This window comes from Oxyura jamaicensis, chromosome 3 (genome assembly GCF_011077185.1).
Source record: "Oxyura jamaicensis isolate SHBP4307 breed ruddy duck chromosome 3, BPBGC_Ojam_1.0, whole genome shotgun sequence".
NCBI lineage: Eukaryota > Metazoa > Chordata > Aves > Anseriformes > Anatidae > Oxyura > Oxyura jamaicensis.
This window is the reverse complement of record NC_048895.1, coordinates 80,233,737-80,255,354: the sequence shown is the minus strand read 5'-3', so window position 1 is coordinate 80,255,354 and position 21,618 is coordinate 80,233,737. Positions and strand designations below refer to the sequence as shown.

Below are 21,618 nucleotides of genomic sequence, written 5' to 3'. Positions count from 1 at the left end.
TAATTACACAGTTCAGCGTGCTCTCTTGGACAGACAGACATACATCAGTGTCTCCCTCAAACTATCAAGTGTCAGGTGTTAAATATGGGTGATTTAATCTCTCCAATCCTTATCTTTTGCCTCCTTCATTTTCCAAATGCTTGGCATTACTAGGAGAGGAAAGATCCATTCTATTAGTTTTAAAATGTCTGTTCTTTGATGATGACCTTATTATTGGCACTTTGTCAAGGATTTTTGAGTAGGTTAATGCTACTGTAATTTGTAAGTCACATTAGTTTCAGATGTTCCAAGTGTTACCCCTCTGAAGTGATAGAATTTGGGTGAATAGCAAGTTGAAAAAATAGCATTTGGTAATGTTGTGTTTTTTGTTTCTTCCCCCCATTGCTTATAAGTTAGTAATAGCTTTCTTAGTCACATTTTGAAGTTAACTACAGACACATTCTCTTTTGTAAGTGTTCTGTTGATCTCAACAGTTCCACAAAGTCAGTGACTAATTTTTTTAAATGCATCTATGAGTCACCTTACAACAGGAAGTAGGAACCAACTCCCTTTGTTCCAAAACCACCACAGTGACAGGAGAGAAAATATTTAATTTGTAAACTTCTTAGGATTCATGCAGTAATGACACTATTTTTTTGTTGAACACTGACTTTTCAGCATATACTTCAATATATAAAAGTATCAACCATTATTGGATTGATCTATTACATTTCTTATCAGTTTGCCTTTGTGTAAGGATCAAACCTTTTTTCTCCTGTTCTCCATCATGCATTTTTCCTTCAAAGTCCTCTGACATTTCAATTGCATTGTCTTCTCCTTCAATGTCTGGCTTAGAATCTTGATCCTCTTTTTCCTTCTCTTTGTCCTTTTGAAAAGAGTCTTCTATCTGAATTGTTGGTAAAACCAGAAGTTACAACAGACCTTGCCTATATATTAAATCTTAAAGCACCACAACAATATTTTTAAGTTGATCCACAAACATAGAGGTCAACCTCAATGGGAGACTAAAAGCCATTTTACGTTTCTTTACCTAAAGCATCTAATGCATTCCATTGCTTCTTAACATGGATCTCAAGTATTTTTTTTTGTGTGTTTAATAAAGCTGGATTAAAGTAAAAAATATCGTATCTATTCCAGAGAAGGAACTATCCCATCAGTCAGAACCCTTTAAAATATCAACTGGTAGCCTAACTACAACCTCACGTAAGGTTATTTGAACTACCTCCTGGTTATTTTAGAGACAGCTCTTCATTTCTCGTATGCAATTATTAGTATTAAAAGTAAATCATAGTATGTCCAAACTGAACTAAGCCTGTAAAGGTCAGCTCAAAGCCAGATGGATCAACCATCTTTTCCCCCTTATCAGCATTCTAAATTCAGAGTGACTTCATAGAAAGCCACCACAGGAATGTTTCAACAACTCTAACTAGACCTTCTCAGCCTGAAGGTCCAGGTAAACTCGTATTAACCCCATCGTACAGCTTCTGCAAGTAAGCTGTCTCTCCACACAAGCATGTCATTGCTTCCAATCAAGCCATACACAGATGAGTTAAAGCTTTGTATTTTTTCCCATTACTCTACACATTCCTCCCCCACATCAGACCTACAACAATATGTTCAGTAATATGCCCAAACCAGTCTCCAACATTGACATAAAGCCACTATAAATTACTGTTTATTCCTCAACTGTGGAGCAATTAAGAATGTTGCTCAAGAAAGAAATGCTACTGAAACAAAACAAATATTTGCAAGTACCTGGAAACAGTCTTTGTTTAGCATATATTTGATTTAGTCTCAATTTTACTTATTCTCCCCCCACATTCTCCCACCAAAAAACTTGCCTGATCTTCACTTTCTATTTTGTCGCTCACATCCTTCTTGCCTTCCCCATCTCCAATACCACCCTCCTCATAATCATGAAACTGTGTTGCTCCTTCTCCAGCTTCATCTTCAAGTAATTCTTTTGGCAGACAAAACCCCTACAAAGGCAAACAGAAACTCAAGACATTCTGTAGTAGTAAGTAGTAGACTGAGTTGATATTTAAAGACTTGTGCATAAATTAAATATATGCTTACCATATATATAGTTATCTATAAAAACCTACCTTTTGGGCAAGCTCTGTAAAAATGCTAGTTAGAACAGAAAGCAGCTTTCCAGTACTCCGGTGGGAAGCCAGCGAAACAATGAGGTAGAACAGGATAAGCTCTGAATATTTGCAAAGCATGGGCTTTAGACGCACCAGCAAATAGCAGGACTGGTTGAAGAACTGCAGTTTAAAAAAAGTAAAAAAAACAGCTGTCAAACATGATTACATACATACTGAGGTACACCTCAGAGGGGGGTGACAATGGATTCTGAAAACAGATGCTCAAACCAGAAATATCAGAAAGCACATTTAAATACGACTTATAAAGTTCCCAGAGCTTTCTCCATCTTTCACGTTTCACAAAACTAAAACTTTTCCTTCTTACTAAAGGAACATCTTGCTTTTGCACTACAGAAGAAAACTACATTTGGCTATGATCTCTCACATGCTTCTAGCTCTGAGGTATTGGGCAATAAGAAGCAATACACGTTTGATCAAAGTTGACAGTTCCCAATTACTGAGACCCTTAAGCCAAAAACTCTTGAGAAGAACAATTTACCTTATGTTTATCTGAGATGTAATCTTCCCTGTAAGATTTCAAGCTCCTCATGAGTTCTGAAACTGCTAAAATTACTTTCTGCACGTGCAAGGAATCCAAATCAGCAGAGATATCTTCATCCAAAAGCTTAGTTAAATGTCCTGCTTTAATCACGTCAAATGAAGCTGCGTCCTCTTTGTTTGAGATATAGAAGAAAAAAAGATGGAAATGAAATCTGACATTCTGAAACGTCATACTAAGCAATCTAGAAATATCCATCTTATCTGTTAATATGGGTAACTATTAAAATGGTTATTTCCTGGACACCTCTGGTAGACATACAGCTCCAGAATTTTTAGGTTTGTGGAGTGAAAGTCTTCTTACTTTCCCTTGACTAAGTTAACAAACTTACCATTTTCCTCTGGAGATTTTTCTTCTTTTCCATCTTTTGGTTTCCTCTCTACCAAACACTGGATGGCATACAGAACAACATGGATAACAGTTTCCACTTGTGCTGAGAAGTGCTCCACAAACTCTTCATTGGACTCTTTATTTCCTTTTGAACCATAACACAGACAGTTTTACATAGAAACACATTACTGGTTCATACGTTTCCTTTGTGCAAGACAAATGACAAGCACTATGAAGTTCTTGCTTTAATAATATGTCCTTGCTAATCCTGACTTACAGATACCATTAAAATCTGTCAGCAACAGCGACTAACAGGGAAAAGCATTATTGCACAATATAAATTTGGACTGAATTTTCCAAATTTGACTTTCAGTAAGTGTTTCTAGATATCCACATGAACATGGCAATAAGCAACAAATAAGCAATCTTCTATAGTAACCAAATCAATGAATTCTTTAACTAAATTACAAAATTGGCAGAGGATTGTCCTTACCACTGTGGTCTGACATGGAAGCAAGAAGCTGTGTCCTCCAAGCTGTGAAGTCTGCAGATGCATTCTTAACTTCCTCTTGTATATACTTTAGGCTCTTGATTAGGGCCATCTGATTTGCAGCTTGCCTGCCCTCTCCATTTGGATGAAAGAGGGACTCTATGTCTTGTAACTGAGCCGAGACTTTCAGTAGACAGCTCATAGCTGAAGTGCAAACTTCAAAATCGCTCCTGCAACAAGATACACCATTATACTGATAGAAGAAAAAAATCACCTCAGATTAAGATTAAACCTTTTTCCTCTTTCATTTCTTTTTGTATATATATATTTTTCTTTAAATAGGCAGCCTACAGGTCTCTTTTTAAATAAAAATTTGTTCTATAAACTTACATTTGCAATTCACATCATTAACTACAGATCCAAGGGGAATGAAATCCCAAGAGACCAAAGACCTTAGAAGCTTAGAAGCTAAGATGGACCCATTTTTTGCTGACTGGTCGGGGGCATGGGAAAAGACATACATACAGTTCAAAACAGTTCAAAAAAAAAGGATAGAAACAAGCTTCAAGAGCATCTGAAAAGTACCTTTAAAACTATGTAAAGGGCAACACTTTTAAGATGACACTACATATCTTACATGAACATACAACATACAGAGATTCAGTTTGTGCAGACATAGAACTCACCAGGAATAAAACACAGTCTCATGGGACTGTTGTCTTATTTTGTCCACTTCTGTTTTCATTTCCTTTACATGGGTCAGCATTGTCGTCAATTGTGCATGTAGCTGCAACCATTCCTGATCCTTATTTCGCATCCTGCATCCAGGAGGCAGTTGCTCAACTGTTACTGGAGACAGGTACTTTAGCTCTGAGGGAATTCGGTCAGGTATTCCCGTAAGAACATTTCCAAACATCTGTTCAGGTCCTGAACTCTGAGAAATGTTTGCTTTGATATCTGTCCTTTCACTGTCACTGTACTTTATCAGCTCTTCTTTAGGGCAGCATTGCACAAACCAAGATAGCTCCTCAAGAACCATCACACACTGCATGGAAAGCTGCTGCAGTTTGTCAGTCCAGTGTTGAACACTGTCTTGAGGAGGAAATGCTACATTATATTCTCTGTCAGCACTCAGCCTAGAGTCTATCTCTTGTATGCAGCTCAGGAGGTTCCTGGTTAAGAAGAAAAAATTAAAGAAAATTACTATAACCCCATAACTGAGTTTTATGTTATGCCTCCCTTTCAAAGGCTCAACCTTCCAACTAAGTTCATAAAAGCTCCAGATAATATGAACCCAGAGAAGTCAAACTACTTGGAGAAACTAAAATGATAATAAACTTAAAATAAGCTTAGCTAGTGATCTTTTCTCTCCATTGAATGTTTGAGTCTTCTTGGAAATAGGGCTTTGTGAGATTTCTCAGAATTAAATCATCTGTTTCAGTAATCCTTAGATTCCTGGTTATGTCATATTTCACTTAAACGTTGTTATTTTTCCTCTACTATACAAACAAACTAGATTCTAGCACACCCTTATTCTCTCAGGGTGTAAGAGATGCAGTTTCTAACAAATGATTAATCTGATCGGCAATGAGAATCTTAAAGATTAGCAATTTAGAAATCTTACTATTCCTGCAAACGCAAAGCTGGTGTGATTTATTATTATTATTATTATTTTCTTTTACAAAGGAAATAGTTTCTGACAAGTTCAAAAGGTCTTAGAGATTACATTAGTGATGAGCACAGACACGCAGAACAGTGGCATTTGCAGCTAAACTTGCAAGGGATAAATCCCATCAAGAAAGATTTCCTATACACCTTTCCCTTTCACCATGTCAATACAATATCAGTTATGTTGTGTTTTACAGTCTTAATCCTTTCCAGATTTTTTCTTCTTAGGCTGTTGAGGTTTCTTCATTTTGGCCCAAAGGGCCATCCAGATTATTTATTTTCTCCAAATCAAACCAAAAATTTGAATGCAGACAAAATTAAATTAGGACTATACCAAATAACAAAAGGTTTAAATGAGAGAGTTTTAACAATCTTTAGATTCAACAGTGTAATTAATTACAATATTTCATGGGCTTCATGCACGCCTACTTTGGTTTTCCCCAATTATTTTGATTCCAAAATGCTGGCTGCAAAGACAGGATAAACTTTTTTTTTTTAATAGCTTTTCTATTTAGGCTTAATTGAGGGGATAGGAGAAATAGCCAAGTAAAGGAAAGCATTTGATTGAGTGCTACCTTGTCATGTTCCCTTTGTCTTGAACTGAATTGCTCACTGTCAACGATTCCACGCTGAACATTTAAATAAAGCTGTAATGGTGTAAAGCAAAATACCTCAGCATAATCCACTGTTCTGTCAACGCAGTAAGAGATTGTCTTTGTCTGACAAGCAAGTGCAGGAGGTGTGCCGTGAATCCTTTGCATCGCTCAATACTACCTAATCCAAGATCCTAAAGAAAACAAGTACAGAGAAGTGGGAGGGAAAAGAGAATAGTTAGATGAATAAGCAGACTAAGCAACAACATTGACTGCGTCCCCATTCCACTTCACTCAGTAGACTGAAAGGTTATGGTTTAAGTGAGCAAGTACTAAAATGCACACAAAGTATAGTTACTATTTTCCACTATCTTCATTCATCTGCATCCTTCATATATCCACTATACAATTTTAAAATAATTTCTGCAAACACAGACATACTAAATTGCACTTCCAGTGCAGCAATTCCTAACAGCAATTTAGTTCCAGAAGTAAAGTCACCTGGCATAAAGATGTCAAATCCAAAGAGGAGATACCAGCTTAAATTTTTAAATCCATGACCACTAAAACCACTTCCACAATTCATTTTACCAGATTTACTGACAACTACTTTCTCTCTTTTTAACAGATGAACAGATCCTGAATTAAAGTGCAGAATAAATGTTCGCAATAAAAAGTGAGACTGATCACAGTTAAGTTCCCCTGTTTATTCCATTACTAGCCGTGACATTTGACAAGATTATATTGTAAAAACCTAGGGGTGTGGCACAGTGAGCAGAAGAACACCTGGAAGATTCCTTGTTTCCTGGAACACTAAAAAAGTGGTATTGATTTGTCAGAACTCATGTTTCCCCTAATGATTTTAGACCAATTTCTAAGCAAGGAAATGTTTTGCAACCTTCTGTATTAAACACAGGCTCCAGTTATGGCCACTTATAATCTAAACAGATTTTTCATGAGCACTACTAAACCCGATTTTGTTCTCCTAACAAGCTTTAATTCAGCATTTCAGAAGTTTTCTTCAGGCACAAAAAGAAGCCATTTGGGATTGGCTGGGATGAGAGACATTGTAAACTGCACAGATTATTTTAACTAATTAATCTTAATTAAAGTGTGAATGAACACTCGTTCAAGTGTTCATTCACGGAATAACAGGTTTTGAAACGCTTTGTTTAATATTCATCCCCCAAATATTTTGTATCATACTATAGAACAGTGTTTTCACATTAGCCTTTTATTTCTAGAAAATTCCAGTTCAAGCTGGTAATCTAAAATTAGCAGAAGTAGGATTCCTGCTTTTAGTTTTGTGTTTTTACCTTGGCAGGTGCTAGCAATGCTGTCTGAAGTCTAGAGTGGCGTGCAAGTGAACGATAGAAGTACTTCTGGCATCCATCCCAGGCAGAGGAAACCTCTGTGAGTAACCTGACAAAGCACAAAAAGTTTGTTATTAGAAAGGTAAATAATTTCAGAATCTCAAAACACTTGGACCACCAAATCAGCTCTTCAAGCTAAAAAATCTGCTTACAAGTTATTTTGCAAATGCATTGAACTTTCAATTCTTCATTTTTCCCCACAAATATTTAAGTCATAAGAAAATATGTTTTGTTTTTTAAATAAGCCCTATGAAAGCACAGCAATCAGATCTCCATCTCTGAATATCAGTTTGTGCTAAAACAGTAATTTTTTTAAATGCTGCTTGAGCTTTGAGCTTGATAGCAAAGCTATTATTTTGGCCTTTATGGAAGATATCATACATTAAACTCATACATCTGAGGGGGACAGTAACCAGCATCTTTCAATGACAAAAATCACTTGCAGCAGAGTAGTATTTGAAAGAGCATCTTCCATATAGATATATTTTTTTTCCAGGAACGCCCACTTTGAAGTCTAAATATGCCATTAGTCATTGACGAAGACAAAACAATTAAGTAATCCCTGTAAATTGCAACTGAGTTTTAATAAATCAATAACAGTCTACCATTTAACAATATTTATAAAGCGTCCCAAAGCTGAAAAACAAAGAGTGAATTGGATTCACAGAACCAATGAAACCAGCGGTAAAGTCATCAGAATTGCAAATTTAAAAATAAAATGTTTAAAAACCTGTCTGTTTTATGAACCAGTACAGTAGGTGCAGGATTTTCAAACAGAAAAAAACAGAGAAGGTAGTGAGTCTAAAACCCCAAATGAACTGAAGTCCAGACATTCCAATCTAAATCCATATACAGTAAGTTTTCAGAACTAGAGCTGCAACTCATAATATCTTAGGGTTAAAAATGCTGTATACATACGTGGCGTCCAGTTCATTCGTACAATTCACTGTAGCTAATGCAGTACACAAGTCCAGCGGAGGTAGGCAGAGTACTGCATGATAGCCTTCTGAGCGGGACCAAGAAAGACCTTTTCGGTATGACAGACCTGGAATGACATTTGAACACATACCTTTTTATGCCCTCATTCTTTTATATGAGAAGAAATGTAACTCATGTAGTTATTAAGATACAAAGCCTCCAATGTAGGATTTTTTTCCTTATGCTTTCTAATCTTGTCAAACCTTTGAACATTTTCCAAGTTTTCTAACATAACACATCATAGCTGAGCTATCTTCAGCTGAAGAACACAGTTAAAAAAAGACACAGACCTGCTTGTATGAAAAGGTGGTGTTGGCAGGCAAAAGAAAAAACAAAAAGCCTTGAACCTCTAAGGTATGCTATAGTGTGAAATAAAACCAAAGAGGAAAAAGTTACAGATAAATACTTTTAAAAACCAATCTTTGCACTATTACTTTAGTTATTTTTAGAGTTGGAGCAAGCATGTTCGCTCTTCTCGAGCAAATTACAACACTCCTTTCAAAGTAACCTAGAAGTAAGCAAAGTCCGTAAGAAAAGTTTATTAGCTATCTAGGTTACGTTGCCATTTTTTCAACTGGAGTGGAAAATTAGTCTTAAGCAGTAACATTTAACTTCTCTTGGTGTCATCAGAATGCTGAGTTATGGATCATCACTTCATGTTTAGATATGAAACAGACGATGAATGGGGCAGCCAAAGGAGTCATCTGAAATCAAAGGTGGACCCCAGTAAAGAATTCAAGTCAAGTGTATTAAGCCACAATATGTCCTCCCTCCAGCACAAACTTCACAGAGCTGCACTATCAGATATTACTCTGACACCAGTGGGTACAAAAAAATATCAAATGCAGGAAAAGTATACATGCCAGAAACCTCCCACTTGAGTACACCTGTGTTAACAGCCATGTAAATACAAAGGGACCTTAAAGTTCCAGGATCTACTTAGCACACACATCAACTGGTTTGAGTAACACAAATACTCAGAAATAAAATCTACCTCTCCAAAAGCATTATATGTGTGTATATATATATATACATATATATATATATATATATATTTAAAATAAATTTTAATTTAATTCCCTGTGCCCCCAAGTGCCATGACACAACCCATTTGTGTAAGTTTGTTATCAAAACATGCCTCCTTCTTGAAACCCTTAACTTCCCATTTCCAAGCTTCTCTCTGCAACCAAGAGGGAGATAATAAAATTTATATATATATTTTTTGCAGTTCTGGCCTGTAGTGATTCTAAGAAGTTGTGTCTTCAGTGAGAAGCACTAAAACATTAAACTCTCTTAAACCCAGAAACAAAAACCCAAAAACAAAGCAAAAAAGGCAAAGTTATGGTTAGTTTTCAACCTATGGCTATGACTTGGCAGAATGCTGTCAGGCAACTGTTTAATTAACGAGATTGCTTGCTTTTGCTGTTTTCTAACCTGTTCAGTGACTAAGAACAGTTGATGATATTTTGTATAATCAAAGGAAAAGTCAATTTTTTGTATAATCAAAGGAAAAGTCAATAGCTTGGGTAGGTCCTTAACCTTACAACTGGCAATGGCAGCAATGGAGATGAGGCAGCTGGGCAGGGTCTCCCCAATGACTCCCATCAACAAACCATTCAATACCCACAGCTCAGCAATACCACTGCCAGTCTGTCAACAGAGACGGGCTCTCATTTAAAGAAGTTAGTTTAACTCTAGTTCTGGATAAGAGAATGGGTACAAGATTATGAGCTTCCCTCTTGTTCCTGAAAGCTGAGCAGTGACTTCTGACATTCTGATAATGTAGATTTTGGGTTTAGAAGAGCAACTGTTTTACATACAGTGGAATGTACAAAGAAGAGAAGGTATATGAATCGGCTAGCACATCAGACCTCTTAGTCAGAGGAAGGGAAAAAGACTTAAACGCCTCTATGTATTTATGAATGGCTCAGTGACTTTAAGTACAGAATATTATGTATTTACATGTACTGGCAAAAATGTGAAATGCTGAAGAACTTTTACAACAAGCACATTTCAATTCAAAGCTCACCTGTTTTAGAAAGGCTTTTAAAGAGATCTGACAAAGCCCGTTGCTTCTGCATCTGAATATGCTTGGCCTCTGACTTCTGCTTCTCCTTATCTGCTGTCTGATCAAATGTTAAACTCTGCAGTTCCACTACAGAACCAATGATACCACCTGCATGGAAGACAGCGGGGGAAGACAAAGTGTGAAACGTCAATGAACACAAACCAGCCATGGGAATATAGTCTGGAAAGGGAACCATGCATCTACATTTTTACCTGATTCCACTCATGTTATAAAGGTCAACTAAGACACAGAAATCACAAGAATACCTAACCTGTGAATTGGTCAAGACTTTCCAGAAGACTTAAGAATGGATTATTTGCTGTAACTGTTGCACACATTTTCTTCATTCTTTTTGTAAGCTTGGGCAGACGGTACTGAAGAGATTCTGTATGAAATGTAACGCCATCCTGACATTCTTCCGTTAGTGTCTGCTGAGAAAAATGAAAGAAACAGTCCAATTATACACACATAATTGAGGCTGTCTTATCTATCCACTAAGTCAGAGTAAATTGATGCAAAAACAGTAACTAAATTCTGCATTCACCTTAAACCCAACAACTTCCTCATGTGGTCCTCTGAACAGTTCAGCCCAAACATTTGAGGAAAATTACAATATATGTGAAAAAAGCCTAAGAAATCAAAGATGTTGTGGCACTTTTTTTTTTTTTTAGCTGTTTGTCGTGGCCTCTTCCGTAGAGACTACCGCATTTAGGTCAGCTTCCTCAGCCTTCCAAGCTCAAAGGAAGGCAGTCTCCTTATCCTTTATAACTCATGCCCTTAAGACATTAGATAAGAACACCACCTCTTACTTACTAGGGAAACAATGAAAACAGTACACAAAAATGATGAAATTACAGAAGTGATCCCCCAGGATGTCAAAAGCTATTCCTTAGGAAATAGCTAGGATATTTAAGTTTGGATGCATCTCCCTGCAGTTTCATAAAGTCTTAATTTCTTAAACACGTGAAACTAGCAACCCTGTTAACAATCAGTAACAGGGTTGCAAAAAGAAAAAACAAACAAAAAAACAATGCCCCCCCCCCCCGGCGCCCCCCCCGACCCAAAACCAAACCCACACTAGATTTGCCTCAGATTTATTTCTCCTTATCTATCTTCCTGACTGTAAGATGACAAAAGCAAAATCAGCCACCCTCCTACTCTTAAAGCCTTGGAAATGAGAGTAACTGAATATCCCCGCACAAGAAAATCCTGATGGGTTTTGGCTGGTTCCTTGGAATTTATTTCAGGAAAATAATTGACTTCTTCTCTGAGCTGGACAGCTTCATTAGAGACACACCAAACAAGGCACTATGAAGCAGGGCAGTATTAGTTGTTAGGCCTAGTCAGTGTCACTGTACCAGCAGGGAAGTAACAAATTGCTGCAGACAATATACGAGTAACTTAGAGTTGAAATGTGTAACTGGTATTGTGTCTATGTTAGACTGTAGATATTGTGCCAAACCAATACTGAACATACTTGTCTTTCCATGCTGTGTTCCCACCCACCTGCAGTGTTTCATAACACTCAACACAAAAAAAAGACCAAAAAGTTGAAAATATATTCAAGATACTTGACATTTATAAGATTTTTCTGCATAAATCAGTGAACAACATACAGATGAAAATATAGAAAATATCCTTCCCACACTTAGAACAAAGAATACAGTCACCTTGGCAATATCTGTTCTAGAAGACAGAATTTTTCTTAATGCGTTGCTTAACCTCTGAACTTTAGTCTCTTTATTCTCAGATTCCTCCTGCTTTTGCAAACAGTCCAGCTGCTCTTCCTTACCAATTTCCACCAAGGCAGGCCGACATGGCTCATTTAGAACAACTTCAAATTTCTTCATGAATTTGAAGAGAGTCCTAATTACAAAAGGAAAACAAAACAGTTACTGGGTGTTCTAATCCAGGAAATCTCTCAGCATTTCCGCTGTGTTATGGGTAAAAGAAACATTCCTGCATTCAAATTTAAAACCAGAGAAATTTAGAAAGAAGGTTTGAAATACAGTCATACATACAAATACTGCTGTTTATCATCATCTGTCCATAAGTGGCTCCGTAATTCAAAGGTATGAGTTACCTGCGTGTTTTTTCAACTGATTGTTTAATAGCCCAGAAGCTGACATCATTCCACTTTGAGATTTTCACAAATTCCTATTAAGAAAAGAAATAAATGGTGGGCTTACTTATACTAATATAATGAAGTAGTTGCATACAAAAGACGATCTTTAAAGCTGATCAGCTATGATGACACAATGCAATACATTTTAGAACATGCACCAATAATTGCACAGTTGTCTTATTCTAATAATCACTTGTATTTATGCTAAAACTGCTGCACAGCCAAATGTGAAATCCAAAGGGACTTCACTGCTTGGTAGAAACCTCCATGGCTAAATGGGACTGACCAAACATTAAAGACTTTCACCTACTCCTTGCCTCAAAAATATCTTTTCGACAAAGAAGATGTGAAGGGTAGCAGGGATTTCCATTGCCAACAGAGCTATTATACACAAATTCAACTAATTGCTCCTCTGTTCCCACTAATAATATTGAGCGAAATTTTCTTTTACCTTAAGTTCCTTTTCTATAGGTTGACGAAGTTCAGTGATTCTCATCTCAACACACTCTGAAAACTGCTTATAATAATGGTATAGATTCCACAGGATGCTGCACAGGATGTCTGGAAGGGATAAAAAGTAAGAAAAAAGTAAGAAGCTTCTTTAAAAACAAGATGTTCTTCAGTATAAAAAGCAGAAATGTAGCCTAGTGTTTTTTTGTTGTTGTTGTTTTTGGTAATTGCGAAGCTTGGCGATACCAAAGGAAGGGGTTAACAGACCAACAGTATTTCTTCATGAAGATGAGAAAATGCATTGCAGGCTTGAATTCTGTTTATGAGCTCTTAGTCATCTGTCCAGAAAGCCTGGAATATACGATGGTAAGGTGGTTTTTAAGAAGACTCACCACATATAATGCTAATAACTTACCCTTTTCTGCTACCTGAGGCATCAGTAAGACGTGGCAGTGGAAATCCAGTAGCATTTGAAGTCGTGCATGAAACTCTCCCAGAGTAGATCCTTCAATGAAAGCTTGTACTGTGCTGACCAGCATTTTTAGACTCATCTGCTCTGTTTCTGAACATTACAACAGAAATATAAAAGGGTGAGAAAACAAAATTTTACGTGAAAATTGTTGACTGGTCTTTGTGAACTTCCAACTAAGTATCAAGTTTCTATTGGGGAAGTTTCAAAACAAACTAGGAAAAAAAAAAGAGGGAGAAATTCTAAATTAATAATACGTAAAACCAGCAAAAAATACACTGGATAAAAGAGGAGACAGGACAAGAGAGGCAGTACTAAGACAGCACTGAGGAGGCCAGCTACATGCCCTGTCTGAGTGAACACTATGTATATGGAGAAAACCTGCTATTCTTTATGAACTTTTTCAGCCATGATGAAAAACTACATGTTACAAATTCATCGCTGCCAATTCCTTAACACCTCAAAATCATCAAGATAGAAACAGATCTTGGAAAAATCTAGTAGAGAACAGTGTCTTTAGAGCGCTGCCTATGGGAGAAGACACTGGAAGACGTAAGAACCCAATGATCTTAATTTGTCAAGTTCATTAATTAGTCATGAGATTGGAAGAGCTTTGCTTCGTTACAAAGAATGTTATTTTCATCTTCACAATTTCAGAAAATTTGGGAGGGCCAGGGACTGAAAGTGTTTTTGTTTTTTTTTTTTCTTAGTTTACGTAACTTGAACACCTGCAGACAGATTTGCTAGGCAGTGTGTAATTAAAGCACACTTATTGTAAGAATTCTTTATGCTTATACAGAATACTAAAGTAGCTCAGTTAGAATATGAATGGTGCTTTGTGCAGTTAAAAAGTGAGATGCCTTTTCCAGCTGCAGGTAAAGGCTTCCAAAACTCAGTTTACAATGTTTATATATCCCTGACACACGATTACTACCATTCTAGTTTCTTTTGGATGCCGTTTACAAGCATCTCTCCTCTACACCCCTACAATGTTAGTCCTGTGAGCTACACACATGCTTTCAGAAAAAAATACCAAATTCACTCTATATGAAAGACCTTATACAGTCATGGAATTTATTGCAGAGCAAAGGGGACAATAATTACACCTTAAAGGGCACAGTTAAACTTGGTCATTTGAGAGCTTAATTATGCATCCTTAGTAATTGCTGCAACTCTGCCACATGTTTATATAAGGACAGCACTTGCCTTCCATGTTTGCCTCGGTGTGTTCTTGCACATACTTCTCAATCATCTGATAGACTGAGAACCAATGCTTTGTGGATTTCTCTACATGCTGCTTCATAACGTTGTCCAGACTTACTGACCAGCAACTGAAAACAGTAAGAGAAGAAAAAATAAAAACCAAACTCATGAGTCATCTGGGCTCCAAAACAACACAAACTTCATTCTCTGTTTCTGCTAAACTAAAGTAAGATTTCAGAGGATGAAACAATCTGCACGTATCCTTAATATACACATTCAGCTACTGAAGATCACTGCTTTGACACTTACAAATATGAGAGAAGAAACGAAGGAACTACAACTGTCAAATAAAACCAGTCAGAGCCAGGTTTCAAAAGAGTTTTCTTTCACAAAATGTGAGGTAGATTTGTGGAATTCCTGATCATAGCATATTGCGGATATAAAGTTTTACATGGTCTACACATAAGAATGGCTAATACTTTTTAAGCAAAATTTAATGGTGGTTGTTTAAGAGACAAACCACTACAGGCTCAGCAAATCCCAGAATTATAAACAGGAGAAGGCTGGGAAAATATCAGGATGAAATATTCTAGTTGTGTCCTGCTTCTGTCCCTCCTGAGGCATACACATACGAACACAGCATAAGGTCACCATGAAAGAGAATATGGGGCTGGACACACTCATTCTGAGCCAGTACAACTACCTTTTTATTTGTTTGTTTTTTATACCTGTACAAGGACAGCTACACACACACAAAGAAAGAAGACATTTCACGATTAAAGCAATAATGCATTGCAACATGTCTCTGTATTGAGACAGAAGCTTAGTTCTAAGAAATAGCAATAGGGAAGGACAGTTCTTACTTCAACTCCAGTCTCCGCCACTGAATAATCAATTGAGTGACCAAATCAAGATGCTTCCGCAAGGACAAAGCTCGACTAGCATTTTCCTCCCAGTCCTGAGGGGAAAGAAAAAAAGTTTCTTCATACAAAGCCAGAAATCAGTGTCTACACAGCACTGTAATACTATTGCTCACTCTCCTAACTCCTTAAACTCACTGCATGGAGCAATTCACTTCCCCAAACCCTGGCAAGCACTCAGCTTTCAGTTGTTCTTATTGTGGTACTAATACAAATAAGAAAGCAGAAAATGAGAAAATAAAAGTTTCCATTAGCTCTCTTCTTACCTGTGCCTTTGCAAGAAGAATTTCTAAGCCATTCAAGAACTTTGAGAGAGGACTAGATAGTGGAAAACTCCGGATTCTGTCCATCACAACCAACAGCTGAAGAATGAAAAACAAGTGTTCAACCTACAGCACCTGATCTTCAACTAAAACAGTTATGAAGCTAAGCTGATTTGTATTAGCATAACCCTACCCTAAAAAGAGGTAAGAATATTTTTTATTTTCAACTGCTTCTTCATTTTTGTATTAGGTCACTAGTAGTTCAATAAGGCACTCTGACGGAAATGAGCATAAATGACCTAATAATGCTAAGAGCTCCAACTAATTCTACATTTCTGCATTAGTCTTCAAGAATTAAGATCCACACAGTCCCCCCTTGGTGGTGCAAAGATATCAGTTTTAAAGCACTATGGAAAAAAGCATTGTGGGAAAAAAAGGAAGTCCAAACAGCAGAAGACGTCAAGAATGTTTGAAGTACAGCAGATCAAAGACCAATTAAAGCTGTAAAAACAGACTACACAGTGAACACTACTTACCATTTCGTAAGTAAAACTGAACTGCTACTAATACCTAATTTCTCTAAGAAACAGGTATGACTTCAAAACATAAGCATAAGCAATACTGACATCTGAGCAAGCATATGCATGCACAGGTCCTAGGCTTATCTTTACATATATTTACACACAATTTTAAAATGCTTTTGTTTTTCCTAAACTTTTGTTGAGTTATCCTTACCTGCAGAAGGACTGGATGATCTGGCCATTCCTGCAGTAACCCGTTTACTTCTTTAGCAAAATTATCAAGTACAGGTTGGCACAGCCGGACTTGCTGAATATTAGGATGTTGGTAAAAATCATAGGGGCCGTCTTGTGGTAGCACAAGATCTGACATTAGTTCTTCAAAAAATGTATTTTGAAGAAGAGTGCTAAGTAGAAGTTGGCTTCCCAAAAGACTATTGTTCATTTCAGCATCTAGGAAGTCAAGAAATGAAGACATCACGTTACAATTTTTTCCCCAAACGAACAGGAAAAGTTAATTTGTTTCTTGCATTCCAAACGTTAGCATGTTATATATTACAAAAATATACTATTATACCACAAATAAACAATAAGATGAGATTACAGGAAAAGAGGCATATTTAAAGTTTACATCCTCTATTTTATCAATTAAAAAAAAAATCTGAAGGTATGCTGTAGTCTAAACAGAAAACCACAGTTCCTCCATTCCTAAGTTCACACTGAGGGGTTATTTACTACAAAATTGTTAGCAAGCCTCTGTGAAAAAAGTAATCCAACATAAAAAATGAACAAAAAACACATTCACATACATTACACCTCAGGTATAAACAACAAAAATATGACTGTAGAAATAGCGGTCCTCTTGCACTATCTGCTTCTTAACTGCACACATACACAGTTTTTAGAACTGAAATACAGTTCTGCTTTGAAAAGTGATTAAAAATATTATTGAGGTCTTACACACATATTGTTATGATTTTCACATCAATTGTGCCAAAATTCAAAGCAAATAAATCACTTTGTTTTTGTTTGTTCGTTTGATTTACATTATAGAAGCTCCACTGAAATCAATTTCTTTATGAACCTAATTTCAAATTTTACCTCTGGGAAATTTCTGCAAGTGCATAACTTTCCACAGAATTATGCAGATGTAGGCGATCAACATTTCTGAATGTGGAGTAGGTTCACTTTACTCTTAAACTCTGTTCCATTAACAAATGAAACAAAAAAAACAGCAATTCAAAAAAACAAAGCCTTGCAAGACAGTTCTGAAAATGGGACAAATTCCTTCGAAAAAGGACGTTTCTTCTGCACAATTACCCTATAATAGGTCTATTTTATGATCTATAATACAATTCATTTGTAACAAATCATTATACAGCTAAACCTGTACATCTGAAGTGTTGCTAGCAATCTTACCAATTAAAGGATAGTACTGTGACACCAGATATGCACCAGTCTGATAGCAGGAAACAAATGCACTGAAATAATTTTTAGCTTGAGGAGAAGGCAGACTCTTTCGATACCACAGGGATCGAGCAAAGTTTAAGCACAACTGCTGATGAACCATCATTACAGTTTGCATTGAGCTCTTGGACAAAATGGCTCTGTCTACTTCCAGCTGGTCTTCCAATGGATCTTCAGTTTCCATATTTTCTTCCAGACTTGCCTGAGCTGTGATATCTTCAAAGTCCTACAAATTGCATTATAATTAAGAGATCAATTATGGTTTCTTCCCTTAATGCTCCTCCTCTCCTCCCCTGTACCCTCTTTTTTGTACTCTCTGGCAATGCAAAAAGGTGCTATGTGCTAATGCTAATGATTTGGATTTGGCATTCATATAGATACACTGCCTGCCTCACAAACCAGATGTCAGTACGAAACAGAACACAGGCAAAGAGAACAATTAAGGGAATAAACCACAGCTGACAGAAGAGTGCAGTACAGTGAGCCCAAGCTACGACCAAACAAAACCTCTTTGAGAACAAGCTTTAGCAGTGATACCTGCTAATAAACCACTTCAATGCTTTTTAATTACTTGGAGATCTGAACTATTACCTCTCAACCTCCTGGCTACAGGTTGATGCACATAACTGGCTCATGGATTCATGCACTGCACAACACTGCTTGGTGAAGTCACTTCAAGAATTGTTCAGTAATGCAGGCCAGTTAAACTTTTAAAAATATCTCACAGCTTCAATACAAATATTTAATTACGGAGATTTAAGTTCTTCACAGGACAACAAAATCTCAGCAGACCCTACTTGTTAATTGAATCACATTCCAGAATGTTACTATGAGTAACTAATCATATTGTGACTTAGCTGTATAACTTAGGATAATTTAGCTGAAGGGAAAATAAACGAAAAAACCCACAGTACTTAGTATCTATTCATCCAAAAATCTAACACACATTTCTGTTTTGGCTTAAGAAAAAAATGTTTCATTCTTCATCTCATTTTACTTATATAACATGCATTTTCAGGAGCTAATTTAGACATAAATTTTGTATTTCTTCATTAGAGTTTCCATTGTTACCTTTTCATGAAAAGGAAATCTCCTCCTAAATTCTTCTTCCTCCTCCTCTTCCTCACTTTTCCCTTTCCCATGACTTTTACTTCTGTATCTGTACAGACTCTTTTCCATTGCTTCCTGTTCTTGGGCACGGCGTTCCTGTTCATCCCATTCATTTATAATTGCCTGGGAAAACAAAGTAACATATTATTATACCAAATTATGTTTAAAAGCACCACAATGCCTCCTATTTTGATAAGGCAGCATCTATCATGCCTGGCTCTTTCCCCCTCTACAGTCTGCAACAGTATAAATCAACGCCATCTAATCTGAATGAAGATTTGTAAACTGCTCTCACAACAGACCAATGAGGAAAAAGCACCAGAACTGTGCAGGACAGTGCTTGGCCAAGTTATAGTCTTTCTTAACCATTTCACAGAGAAATTTTCCAGAAAGTTGTGTGTTTTTATTATTATTATTGCAAACATTACAGGCTTTGAGTTCACACCTCAATAAATCAAAAAAAAAGCTAACACAAGATGTTGAATTATTCTATCAGTGTATGGAAAAAAGGTTTAAGAACATCATACTGATGATTATCAAGGTAGTTTCAGTGCAATAATCCTGGCCACTAGCACTCAGATGTTACCTGACACAGATGTCTAAAAAGCTGCAGAGATTTCTGGTCCATCTCTCCTCTGGATAGCACGTGACATCGAAGGTACAACAATGCGTTCACCAGGAGCTGTTCCAGAGTTGGACAAGACTTCTGTACTCCCTCAAGTTCACCTTCAGAGTGCTTCAGAGAAAGCTTTTTAAGTCCATGAAGGACCTCAACTGAATTCACTGAGCATAAAATTTCTGCACGTGCCAAGTATGTGGGAAAAGCATGGCCAACAGATGGAAATGTCAACAAACTAGTAAGGAGGTTGTTGAAATCAGCTGGACGCTCAAAACTGTTGAACGTGGCATAAACTTCCGAAGCCACTAATCGCATGCCGTGTTGTAATTGTAAGATGGCAGCTTGCAGTGGAAGTATGGCATCAGGGAACGCAGCATACTCCTCTGCCAAGTGTTTTCTGAAGTGATGGTGTGATTGTTGCCAAGATGTTTCTTCATTTAACAGTTTTTTTATTGCCTGGAGTGATTTCGGTCTTGCCCCACCAAGGAACTGCAGAAGGCGGGCTAAAAGGTCTTGGACTGCAGAAACCCTTGCTATGCTGTTGATGTACTGGTGAGCCTCCTGGTACAAGCAGTCGTAGAGTGGAGCTGGAGGCCTGAAGGCCTTTTTTCTGGAGAGACTGCTTATTTGTTCATTCAGCCTTTGCATTCTTTCCTGCAACAGTCTATTAAGAAATAACATTTACCAGTTCAGCAACGTACTATAATAAACATGTTTCATAAGCTGCATGGTAACACAACAGAAGATTCATAACAAATATTCTGCTAACTTGTGTAAAGCAGCAAATAAGGAAAAAGCAAGAAGTGGCATTGGTATAACATGCATATATCCCATCTTCTTATTTTTCCTGCATTTCTCCAATAACCTTGAATTACTTTTTTGCTTGCTACCTAATAGCTCTGTCAGCATTAAGTAAAAAGTACTATTACTGGAAGCAACAGGTAAAACTCAGCCACTCAGAACTGGCTTTCAATTACTATCATCCTCTTTAAGCAACAGCACAGACCAACAAGATCCATCTGTGTGTATAATGAGATTGAAAACTTCCATTAATAGTGGAAAATTATGACTAATATCCAGTTTTTATCTTCATGTACAAGGAACATCTGGAATCCTGCACAAAGGAGAAATCTCTGTTCCCTTAAAGTTTCCTCTTTTAATTCTTCAGATTAAAAAAAACCACAATGGCTACAAATTCTTAACTTCAGCAGGGCATTCCATGTGGTAAGATACTTAATTCAACCACAGCACCATAGGCACGGGTTGATGGCAAAATACACATCTGGACATTTCTACTTAACACAAATCAGCCAAAGAATTCTGCAAAGCAGAACTGGTTTCTCTTGAGGCCTTGAAGAGCTACAGTGATAGACAAACAATCCAGGTCATTTCAAATTGTCAGTAATATTGTCACAGTTTGGTGAAACTGCCATAACTTAGATGTTTGACTTTATTTTCACTTCTGGGCATAGCTTCTATTTTCTCAAGATCTGAGGGGCATTGCTTTAATTCTATTTGCAGCACTACAAAGTGTGCACAGACAATTCTTTAGATACTGCTAGTAAAGAGCAGTAGAAGAGAAGAGTTAAGTGCCTGAGTTGTTACCTGAGATGGGGATGAATGTAGTTGCTGACTGCTTTGTCTTCAATACTTTTTCCTGTATGCAGCTGGGATGACAAATCATATGCTTTCCATTCACACTCCAGCTGGTCTAACTAAAAAGACAAGAATAAACCTTTCTCTGAGGTTCTGATTTTGGTAACAAAGTAGGTGTATCATCATCTTGGACATGAAAAGAATTTATAATCCCACAGTTCAAAAATCATGACCAAGAATTGGCCAGCTCCACACTTACCTCTTCTTTGGCATACTTGAGCTTGTATTCTCTTTTAATAGCTGGATCAAACCTGGTCTGTGGAAGCCACAACTGGATCTGCACCAAACCAATATTCACCCAGAGGCTTCCTCGCCAAGCTGTTTCTGGTAACTCCTCAAGGCCTTCCCTGAAGAACTGCTGCAAGCAAGTGAGCAGGAGAAACATGAATTCTTTAGGAAGTAGCTCCTGATCAGCGATGCTTTTCAGTATCTTGAGAAGGTACTCATATGCAACTAGATCCTTGAGGAAGAGCTTCTCACAGTAGTCCAAAAATTCCTCTTGAAGATCTGTTGGAACCAGATCTACCAAGCTGGAGAGCTGTCTGCCTAGCGTTATTCCTTGTAGTCTAGAATCTGTGTATCTGAAGACAAAGGAATGGAAAAAGTTTACAC

The 21,618-nt window shown here is 37.1% G+C and overlaps 1 protein-coding gene across 3 annotated transcripts in view; it reads right to left on the bottom strand.

Annotated features, from left to right (window-relative positions):
• MDN1 (midasin AAA ATPase 1) overlaps positions 1 to 21,618 on the bottom strand; it is a 96,310-nt gene that overhangs the window by 16,041 nt on the left and 58,651 nt on the right. For 2 of the 3 annotated variants that reach the window (XM_035320855.1, XM_035320857.1), the window contains exons 61-85: positions 21,206 to 21,587; positions 20,956 to 21,065; positions 19,318 to 20,014; positions 18,693 to 18,854; positions 17,574 to 17,847; positions 16,372 to 16,607; positions 15,640 to 15,735; positions 15,317 to 15,411; positions 14,457 to 14,581; positions 13,197 to 13,343; positions 12,783 to 12,892; positions 12,290 to 12,363; positions 11,877 to 12,072; positions 10,478 to 10,637; positions 10,168 to 10,314; positions 8,079 to 8,205; positions 7,104 to 7,209; positions 5,866 to 5,981; positions 4,213 to 4,698; positions 3,530 to 3,756; positions 3,038 to 3,181; positions 2,647 to 2,819; positions 2,106 to 2,267; positions 1,842 to 1,979; positions 745 to 886 (exon numbers count right to left, since the gene is read on the bottom strand). In XM_035320855.1, coding sequence (XP_035176746.1) covers positions 745 to 886; positions 1,842 to 1,979; positions 2,106 to 2,267; positions 2,647 to 2,819; positions 3,038 to 3,181; positions 3,530 to 3,756; positions 4,213 to 4,698; positions 5,866 to 5,981; positions 7,104 to 7,209; positions 8,079 to 8,205; positions 10,168 to 10,314; positions 10,478 to 10,637; positions 11,877 to 12,072; positions 12,290 to 12,363; positions 12,783 to 12,892; positions 13,197 to 13,343; positions 14,457 to 14,581; positions 15,317 to 15,411; positions 15,640 to 15,735; positions 16,372 to 16,607; positions 17,574 to 17,847; positions 18,693 to 18,854; positions 19,318 to 20,014; positions 20,956 to 21,065; positions 21,206 to 21,587 — 4,832 coding nt within the window. The remainder of the gene's footprint in view (positions 1 to 744; positions 887 to 1,841; positions 1,980 to 2,105; positions 2,268 to 2,646; positions 2,820 to 3,037; positions 3,182 to 3,529; positions 3,757 to 4,212; positions 4,699 to 5,865; positions 5,982 to 7,103; positions 7,210 to 8,078; positions 8,206 to 10,167; positions 10,315 to 10,477; positions 10,638 to 11,876; positions 12,073 to 12,289; positions 12,364 to 12,782; positions 12,893 to 13,196; positions 13,344 to 14,456; positions 14,582 to 15,316; positions 15,412 to 15,639; positions 15,736 to 16,371; positions 16,608 to 17,573; positions 17,848 to 18,692; positions 18,855 to 19,317; positions 20,015 to 20,955; positions 21,066 to 21,205; positions 21,588 to 21,618) is intronic. The other variant, XM_035320856.1, reaches the window with a different exon arrangement.